Genomic DNA, 10,166 nt, shown 5'->3' with positions numbered 1-10,166 from the left:
AGCCTGCGAACCCATACCCATTGGAGAAACTGGGCTTCCAGTTGATGTCAAGCAGCTTTCAACAGAGCAGTCACCAATGCGAGCTGGCAGGTTGGAAGCATTACTGTTCTCTAAGGCTGCAGCAATGTCACACAATGAGGGCACTTTTATGGTTTCAAGGGGAGCCAATCCTTGACATTCATTGGAAACCTTAATTGCCAGTTCAGAGAGCTCTTCTCTAGCAGCTTCAAGCCCAGCAGTTGCAGCAGCCTGGTCGTTCAGGGCTTTACAAGCCTTCTCAAGTATTGACTGCAGGTATTTGCCTTGAGCTTCAATCCGGAGTTGTAGACGGCGCTGCACCTGCTTTAAAGAAAACCATCGACTAATACTTTGTCCTAGGCTAGCAAATATTTAGGCATTGGCCCTTATGTGAAGGTTCCCACATGAATAAATGTCATATGTCATACTAGATTAGTACACATACACAGTATTTTCAAAGAAACTGGTTTGATAGGGCACACAAGAATATCATAGACAACCATGCACATACAATTTTTGAGGGGCTTTCCCATAACAACTCCTAATTTGGTGGGTCCTATCCCAAAGAAGAAAAGTAAATCTTACCAGACACAGGTCTCTTATTCTTAGAGAGAATATCATGGACAAACCTGCACATGTGCTTAGGCCATACTTGTGGACTTGCCTATAAATACCCTTAATCTTATGTAAAAAGGGTTCTTTTTACATCCATTTACATGGCACTCTCAGTTGCACATCAGACAGATCTCCATGTTCGTTTCCTCTCTCCTATTCTCACCTATCAACCAACCACAGCCCCTTTGTCCTCCATGGCATAGCCCTTCCAGATTTTTTATGCATACACATGCTTCTTAAAAGAAATTATAACTTAGCAATACATAAAAAAACCAAATAAAGGTATGAACAACTATAGCAAATTAAAAGCCAAAAACATTTTTTAGGTTAAGGTTGCATTCATTCAGTAAGTTTCATTTTCCTCATTTTATAATAAGCCATATGCAAATGTCTTCAATTATAATGTAACTTTATTAAAGGTAAAGTTGTCAAAGCCTAAAGAATTTGAAAAAGAAATGATCAAATTTTCAAATAAGTGGTTTGTTGCTTTTTGACATCAATCATGGCTCGTGCATACCTGTGGGTAACCAACTGAGTGCATGCTCAAAGTGGTTCATGCTAATCTAAATGCTTAATAAGCTGCACTTTAGTAGCCAACCAGACACGGAAAAGGAAAACTAACCTCGAGCTGCTCATGCAGTCTTCGTTGGACTTCCATTTGTACTCGCAATGCCTCAGTAACTTGATAACCACTGTTTAAAAAATGAAAATGCAGTCTCAATTGAAAATCCACTAACAAGTTCTGGCCAAGATAAGGGAAAGATGACTTACTCATTCAGATCTTGTGCCATCATTCTTGATGATGGTGATGATGAACCAGTGTCCTGACTCTCTGCAATGCACGAAGCTGCAACCCCAAATGCATGGCTATTTATCAACAAGAATTTCAAAAGCTACCACCAGTATCATCTGCCATTTCCACCAATATGAAAAATAAAAAAAAAAGTAGAGATTTAAGATAAATACCATCCTTAGAGCTTTCAGTCGACTCCTTGCAAGATTGCTTCCCCAAGCGATACTTCTGCAAGAATAGGACATTAAGAACAGGAAAAGCTGTGAATACACTAACAAATAATTGCATGTTATGGTGCAGGAAAAGACCCAGAGGTGATCAAAGACAAAATACAGTATGAGTGAAGAATCATGTGCTCAAAATTTTTGGTACCCCCTAAGTCTCAAACATGATCATCTCTCTCCCCTTCCTTTTTTTGGATCATCATGCCCATTTAAAAGGCATAAAGAAGTGGAAGATAAGGCTCGATTAGTAGAGATTATAATAACAACAAACCTGAAGATGTGATTTCAAGTGATATAGGGTGAGCCCTTTAACTCCCATTGTTCTCATAATAGTCTTAGGTGTTGCTTCTGCAATGAACATCAACATGGCACCAGAGAGTGCTATCAAAATTTATCAAGAATTCCAAAATCTAAAAGAAAAAACTAGCTGTCATATAGCATACAGTTATGACCAAACAAATGCAGATGTGATAAGCTGGGAACAATAAGCCTAGGTCCAAATTGAGCAACAAAAACCATAAGCCTGAACAAATGGTCATAAACTAAGTCTTGACATATTGTTATTAGTTATTCATTAGTGGTATTTCTAAGTGATCTTAATATAGGATTGGTGTTAGGAACCCATAGGTAGAGCTCACCCTTGAAAACAGGCTTACAACGGGAGGGTGCCCAAGAACTTATAAACACATGTTTAAGCTTACATTTAAGCAATGGGGGACACTAGGATATAACATACCACTACGCTCCACAGCCGACATCCACGACAGCTCACTCTAGCGACACTGACTTGATGGTAACCCTTTCTCTTTTGGTCGCTCCACTCACCTATCAATTATTTTAATCTAACCTCTAGGTCGCCCCATCCGGGATCCAACCACAAAGCCACAACTCATTTGATCTCATACTCAATAAGTTACATCCGATTACTCAAGGTGGTAGTTGGCTCTGATACCAAATGTTAGGAACCCATGGGTAGAACTCACCCTTGAAAACTGGCTTGCAAGGGGAGGGTGCCCAAGAGCTTATAAACACATGTTTAAGCTTACACTTAGCAATGTGAGACACTAAGATCATAACAATTGGATTGGGAGATACTGTCCCACTTCCCAAATTAGATGATAATCAAGCTTAATTTTATTTCCAGCATAAGATTGAGAGCAGCCTCAATCAAGCCACAACATAACATTTAGAAGATAATGATTATGTATTGCCTGACAGAACAGTTTGACATAAGTCAGTGAGTTACCCATACACATTTACGCTACACTTTGAAGGCTGCAAAAGTTTTGGAGTCTACAATACAAATTTCCATTGAACTCAAGAGTCAAACTAGAAAAGCATATTCAGGAATAGCATTAGGAAACAGCCACAAAATCCTAGGTTCCGTGATTTGATACAGCTACATCAATCCTGGAAGCAAGGATGTGGTGGTGGTTTCAGGCCACAATCAGGAATAGATAAAATCCAGGAGTCTGTTCACTTCAGCTAAAGTCTCATCAATAGTATCTGACTTAGTTAACAACTAGGCTACCCATTCAGTTGAAATTAGGAACATTTTACTCCGAAATCAAAGGCTAATAGGGTTCTCTTAAACATTGACTATAAAATTGGTGTTAAATTATGTTCTTGTGGTGCATCTAACATATCAGTCCATCTTACTAGTGCAACCATGCAGTTTGTGTTGAAAACAGTCACACCACATTATACATGTCCACATCTTAGAACATGGTAGTGGTACCTTCATAGTTTTGCCAGAGAGCTGAGGCCTGAGAGTCCCTTAAAATCTGAGAATCCTTTCAAAATATATCATATCTTGTCGTTTGATCCATCCCACTTCAGGGAATATCCTCTTCAATCTTCCCTCCCTATTGATGATTGTGTAAATAACTATAATAATCAATTGATCCTCTTTGAACCATTAGTACCGACTTTTTCCCTCTTAATTCATTTCTTTTTAGTTTTTCTTGCGATCTCTGATTTTACAAAGACTCTCTTTCATTTCTAAATGGGGAAAGATAAAGAAAAGAAAAGAAAATATTATGTCTTTCCTATGTAAAACTGAGCAGGGAAGACAATAACATAAAATATATTTAGAAAAGGCAAGTAGTCAACTTGGGAGTGTATCACAGAGGCAGTAGTGCCACTAGTGGTATGTGGTGACTATGTAAGCAACAATAGTCATCATGACAAAGTGGTGCAGTAGCTCCCACATTGAAGCAGCATGGTGATAGTGATCATGGCAGAAGTACACTGTGGCTCTAGCCAATCCAATTGGTGGGACTGGCACTGGAAAGAATAGGAGAGTAGTGGTGATGCATTAGTGCAAGGTAGTGCCAAAGACAAAGGAGTGAAGCTTTCCCAAACTACTAAGAGTTCCTAAAACTTTGAAAAGTGAAAATGAAAATACAAGGGCCCATTTTTTAGCCAAGAAAAGTTAAAACTTAAAAGTGATAAGGAATATGATGATTAGGATTAGATATGAAGTGAAGCCTAGTGACTTACAAATTGGCCAGGTTTTTCTATTGTCCTTTGTTCGTGGTTGGGGAAACTATGTTAATGAATGAGACAATCATGATTTCAGTTTTCTTTTATCTGTATTCACTTATTAATGTTCTTAGTTTGTTAATGACGACAACTGATAGCAAACATTGTCATGAGCTCTAGCTTGAACAACACCTCCTCCCGTTGTAAAAGTACAGCAATGGATTTGGTCATGGGTTCAAGAACCACTCGGCACGTGGGTAATTCCCAATTAAAAAAAAAAAAAAAAAAATTGTTGTTTTATTCAAAACTATACAATACAAATCGCATTATTAGGTTGGAAAGTCAGACACTAGAATTTGAGCATAAATCTCCATACTACCATTGAACCATCACATATTAGCAGACTTCATAAACTATAGGATATTCTTTCCAAAAAAAAAAAAAAAAAGGCCTGGCGGTTGCTTTAGTTTGTCTTAAAAGCTAGTACACTAAAATTATTGAACTAAATTGGTTCCAAAACACAATGTGTAGGTAACTGGATAATTAGGATTAGATATCGTACCAAAAAATAAAAATAAAAATTTGAAGAGTAGCTTTATTATTGATGCATAAATATAGTCATTATATAAAAAAAAGATGTACTGAAAGTAATGATAGGTAGTTCCGGTAGAGAGAGAATGGTATAATAACTGAGAGGAATCAGCATGTGGTAGCCATAAAATTCATGAGGTACATGCTGCATTACAACACAACCCATAGTGATGACAATAATGACATGACGGACTATATATTATATATGCAGCCAAACTTGAAACATAGCCAAACAACATGTACTTATAATTCCCATAAAAAAAAAAAAAAAAAAAAAAAATGGAACTAATAACAACTCTGGCCTGCCAAGAAAGTATTTCACATCTTTCTTTCTTTGTATTTTTCACAACATTTGATTTGATGTGTTAAATTGTGATCACCGCAACATCATTTTCACGAGAGACCATTGCTGACATCATTTTTATTTGACAAAGACCCACAACCAAAAATAAAATACACCCCAATGAAGAAGCACAAAAACCCAACATTTGTAATTGTAGCTCAAAAGGGGCATAGATAGCATGGAACAAAAATTATAAACAAGAAACAAAAGTAGGAGTAAAATTTGTAGTAACAGTAATAGCGTATACGCACTGTCAGGGCCGCCGAGCTGGGTCACAGCGTCGACGAACCTCTCGTGGAGCTCCGCAGTCCAACGGAGTCGGGGCTTTGGATCCGAAGTGAGAACCAAGCAAGCATCACCCGGTAGGTTCGTACCGTCCAGAGATCCCTGCACATCCAGTGGGAGCGAGTGAATGGCCGAATACATTTCTCCCTGGAAAAGGAAAACCAAACCCACTCGTTATTTTTTATTTTCCTTCTCGGGAAAGATCCGGATTGGGAGGAAATGGGTACCTGGGTTCGGGGCTCGGAGCCCCGATTTTTTGGTCAGAGAGAGAAAGAGAGTAAAGATGATACAGTAGTGTCTCTGTGTCTGTGACTGTGAGAGTGAGAGAGAGAAAGAGAGTACATCACATAAGATATATATTTAAGGAGTGAATTTAAGCTAGGAAGTAGGAAGGAAGGGCATGCATCACAGAGGTTGGACAGCGATGTCTTGTTGGGTCTCTGTCTCTTCTTCTCTCTTTCTCTTTCTCTCTCTCTACATTTTTCTCTCTGTCTCTGTCTGTCTGTCTGTCTGTGTGGGCTGTGGGAGAGTGTGACTGTACGAAGCTACTTCTATAAAAGAGGCTAATCAGATTTGGCAACGTGTTATCCTGTTGGCAAGTCTTAGTTTTCTTTTTCTTTTTATTATTCTTCTAAATTCAAATGATATATTAAATACAATTTCATTAAAAAAAATTAATTAAAGATGACAAAAACAAAAGTTTTTTTTTTTATTTTTTTTATTTTTTTAAGAATCTGACAAAAACAAAAGTTCAAAATATAAAATAAAATTAAAATAATAGGAGTATGTGATATCCTACATTAAGAGGTATATACTACTCCGTGTGGCTCATATGCATTTTGAGTATTTCCATGTGGATCATATATCATCGAAGCGGAGTATTCTATTGTATGTATCACCTTTACCTAATCTTAATGGTTGGTTTAATAAGATACAATCTAAAAACTAATTTAACAAATTATAGATCAACCATTAAGAATAGGTAAGTAAGTAAGTAAGTATGTTTATCTAAAAAAAGAATAGGTAAGTATGGTACATACAAACAGACAAATGTACGTACCATAAAATTCTTCATCATTTACATAATACAAAATATTTTATGTTTATTAATTACTTTTAGAAATATTATTGTTTTTTGAGCTCCCATAATTTTCAAGTTATCTTTAATATTTTATAATTTGAGTAAAATATCCCATCAGATTTTCTGATCAAATTACTAGGTAATATTATTCCCAAAAAAAAAAAAAAACTCAGCCTTAATCTAATTTTCCACAACTTCTCTCCCAACGACCACAAACACCTATTGAGAGCCAATTGCCACCATATAATCATTAATCGTGACATCTTTGCCAAGTAATGCTTTGGTCAACTCATGACCTAGGGCTTCACCTCCAACAATTTTTTAAAGGACCCAATCCAATTCTCTTCTTAGCCTATCCCTTTCTCCATCACTTACCCTTCCCTATTTTTCTTTGGTTTTCTTTGGATTCATCGAGTATTTGATCAAATTGGTCTTTCTTTTTGTGAAGCTTTGCTATTGTTTCATGTTTAAGGCCTACTACTAGTTCTCGGGTTGTTTTGACGTAGATGAGTTTTTTTTTTTTTTTTTTTTTTTTTTTTTTTTTTTTTTTTTTTTTTTTTAAGCTATACATGCACCTAACAACTTTTGAACAAATGACATCACCCTCTACCTATAACTTATAAGAAGAGGATGTGCCAGTTGAACTAGAGTTCACTAGCAGGTGGATAAGTTACAAATTGCGATGGCAATGACAATGGGTGGCCATGTGTTGTGTGTTTAGTGAGTGGAAAAACAATATGTGAGACAGTAAGGGTTCATTTGATTGGAATGATGGAAAAGTGGGAGGATAGAAAATGAAGAGAGGATGGAAAAGTGGGAAGATAGAAAAAATTTTAGTTTCCCTTATTTATGTTTGGTTGGAAGGGTGGAAAAGTGAAGGGATATAAAACTTTTTTGTTTGGTTAAAAATAAAGTTTGTATAAATTTACCATCATGTCCCTATTAAATAAAACAAAAAAGTAACACATTATATTTTTTAAAAATTGTGTATAGATGAACACTTCAGTAAAAAAAATTAAAAAAAAAAAAGCATAAGAAATTAACCCAAAACTGTTTTCTAAAAAAAACAAAAACAAAAACCAACCAAAATTAATGAGAAAATAATCATATGAGCACCAAAAAAAAAATCAAAGAAAAGAAGCCAACATGTCCAAACAAAAGCAAGCAAAAAAAAAAAAAAAAAAAAAAAAAAAAAAAAAGCCAACACGTTGGTCCCAGAGAAAGAAAAAAAAATTAAAAAGGAAGCCAACACACGTTAGTAATAGAAAAAAAACAAAACAAAACAAAAACATTGGAGACTTGGAGGTGAATTCCAAAGGTATTTTTGAAACCTCATTTCATGAGTTTTCCTCTCTCAGTTTTCTCTTCATTTTGGAGAGAACTTTTTGGTGGGTTCAGAGAGAAAACACCTAAACCCCACAATTTATTTTCCTTCCTTCCCACCCAACCAAATACACTCCAAAAAAGTTTTCCTTCTCATTTTCTTTCTAAAGTTTTTCATCCACCCTATTTCACCTCTAAACAAACACACCCTGAATGTCCAATTTTTTAGACCTGAGGGCGTAGCAACCCTAAGTCATGAAGGTTATATATTGTTGTGTAATTATGATGACACTAATTTCCACAATGTTGTGATGGTGGGTTTCAAGTCTCATGGCATTAACGGTCATATATTTGGGAATGCATTGAGATGATTTTAGGAGCAATAAGTTTAGAGAATAAAATTATAAAAAAAAAAATAATAATAATAATAATAAAACAGCTAACTTGACATGTTAATTAGTGTATAATCAAAGTGGGGTTAGTTATGGACCTAAGTGAAAGTGATATTACTCCAATAACAACAGGTTATGTTAAAACTTGTGAATTTTTTTTTTTTTTTTAAATGTTGTCTCTAACATTACTCTTGAGGAGATGAGGGTTCTTGAGTCTTATGTATTGATCTATGTATCATCACGAGGGTAGCAATGCATTAGATCAAGGCGGAATTGAGAAGCGGATTACATTGAAATCAAAAGGGATAGGTAGAATTTCTTTTGAATTTATCCTCAAAATTTTGGAACTAGTTCAATATATTCCTTTTATTACAATCACTAACTAAATTTTTGTTATCTTTTTAAATGACATAATTTTGTATTTTCTTTCCCATTTTACCCCTAACTCCTTTTTTGTTTTCTCCATGTCAGTTTGCTTCTAGTTGCTCCTTCTCCTTTCCCCTTCGTCGCCATTGCCCTCTTCTTTCTTTCTCACCGCCATTTTTTCCTTCTTCTACAATTCTCCCTTTTTTTATTTTTTTATTTTTTATCTCTCCTAACATTCAAAATCTGAAAATCCTCAATTTTGTTATAAAAAAAAAAAAAAAAAAAAAAAAAATCTAAAATCCTCACTAGCCCTTCCTACTTAAGAGAACCCAATAAGAAACAATCAACAAGATCAATCAAAACCATAAATCTAAGCAAAATATAATAAAAAAATGCATATCACGTCACCAACAAAGAAAACCCAATTATAATTACAAAGAGATCATCAACCCTTATTCTTGCTTGCTCATTATTGCTTCTACCCCCTCTTCCTTCTGCTATTGCCACCATCACTCTTCTCTAATCTTCACTGACCATTTCAACTTAAAACTTAAAAGAGCCCAATTAGAGGGAACCCAATTCACCACACAATCAACATCTAGGTCTTGTATATCAAGATCAATAAAAATATAAATCTCAACCAAACCATAATAAACTCAAGCATATTATATTGCCAACAACCAATTACAAGAAAATCCAACTATAGTTACAAAGTGATTATTAACTCTTCATAAGTCTTGCTTGCCATTGCTTCTTTCCCATCTTTCTTCTGCCATTGTCACCATCGGATTTTCTTTTTAAATAACATCATTTTAAGAACAATTTCGTTAGTTAGCAGGTTTTAAAAACATATTAGCAAACTAGCATCTTGAATCCCTTAGACTTGAGTTCACTGTAACAACTTGAGTCGAACAGACTCAAGTTCTATGTGCTGGCAGAGCTAAGGTGGACTTAAAATCCACGTGGAACTCAAGTTCCTTTCTTGTTCTTTGGCCCAACTATTTTTCCTTTTCTTCATTCTCCAAACCAACTAGGTCCAAATCAATCCAAAATAAACCCCAAGAACAAACCCACAAAGACACACAGTAGAAGAAGAAGAAGAAGAAGAATAAGAACACGGAACAAACCCACAAAAACCCACCAGACCCAAATCAAAAACAACCCTAGGAATAAACCCATAAAAACTTACGGCAAAAGAAGAAGAAGAAGAGCACCCACCTTAGGAACAAATTCACAAACACCCGTGCAAAAACCACACCCACATTAAGTCTGAGCTAATTTCCCTCGCCCTACGCTTTCGCCATTGCTTCTCTGGTTTGTTGCTTCATTATCTTCATCACTGCAGTTGCTTTTCTAGTTTGTTGCTTGACTTGCTTCGTTAATTTTATTTCTTCATTGTTTTTGTTTTTGTCTTCTCTGGTTTGCTTTGTTTATTAGGGAAATCGAGTCTTTAATACTCGAGTTCCACGTGGATAATTTTCCACTTCAACTCTGCCAACACGGAACTCAAGTTTCTAAGATTCGAGTTGCTACAGTGAACTCGAGACTAAGAGACTTGAGATGCTAGTTTCCTAAATAATTTGGAAACATTTCTAACTAACGAAATTGTTAGGAAAATGGTGTTATTTTGGAAAAAAATCCGTCACCATTT

At 35.6% G+C, this 10,166-nt stretch overlaps 1 protein-coding gene across 2 annotated transcripts in view; it reads right to left on the bottom strand.

Annotated features, from left to right (window-relative positions):
- LOC115994856 (protein PHR1-LIKE 3-like) overlaps positions 1-5,867 on the bottom strand; it is a 6,223-nt gene extending 356 nt beyond the window's left edge. Inside the window, exons 1-7 of one of the 2 annotated variants that reach the window (XM_031119153.1) lie at positions 5,581-5,867; positions 5,320-5,500; positions 1,922-1,998; positions 1,600-1,654; positions 1,405-1,480; positions 1,256-1,325; positions 1-339 (exon numbers count right to left, since the gene is read on the bottom strand). The exon at positions 1-339 is cut by the window's left edge and continues 356 nt beyond it. In XM_031119153.1, coding sequence (XP_030975013.1) covers positions 1-339; positions 1,256-1,325; positions 1,405-1,480; positions 1,600-1,654; positions 1,922-1,998; positions 5,320-5,494 — 792 coding nt within the window. In that variant the 5' untranslated portion in view covers positions 5,495-5,500; positions 5,581-5,867. The remainder of the gene's footprint in view (positions 340-1,255; positions 1,326-1,404; positions 1,481-1,599; positions 1,655-1,921; positions 1,999-5,319; positions 5,501-5,580) is intronic. The other variant, XM_031119154.1, reaches the window with a different exon arrangement.
- Between the last annotated feature and the right edge of the window lie 4,299 nt (positions 5,868-10,166).

The sequence above is a fragment of the Quercus lobata genome, chromosome 6, assembly GCF_001633185.2.
Source record: "Quercus lobata isolate SW786 chromosome 6, ValleyOak3.0 Primary Assembly, whole genome shotgun sequence".
Classification (NCBI taxonomy): Eukaryota; Viridiplantae; Streptophyta; class Magnoliopsida; order Fagales; family Fagaceae; genus Quercus; species Quercus lobata.
This window is presented reverse-complemented; position numbering and strand designations above follow the sequence as displayed.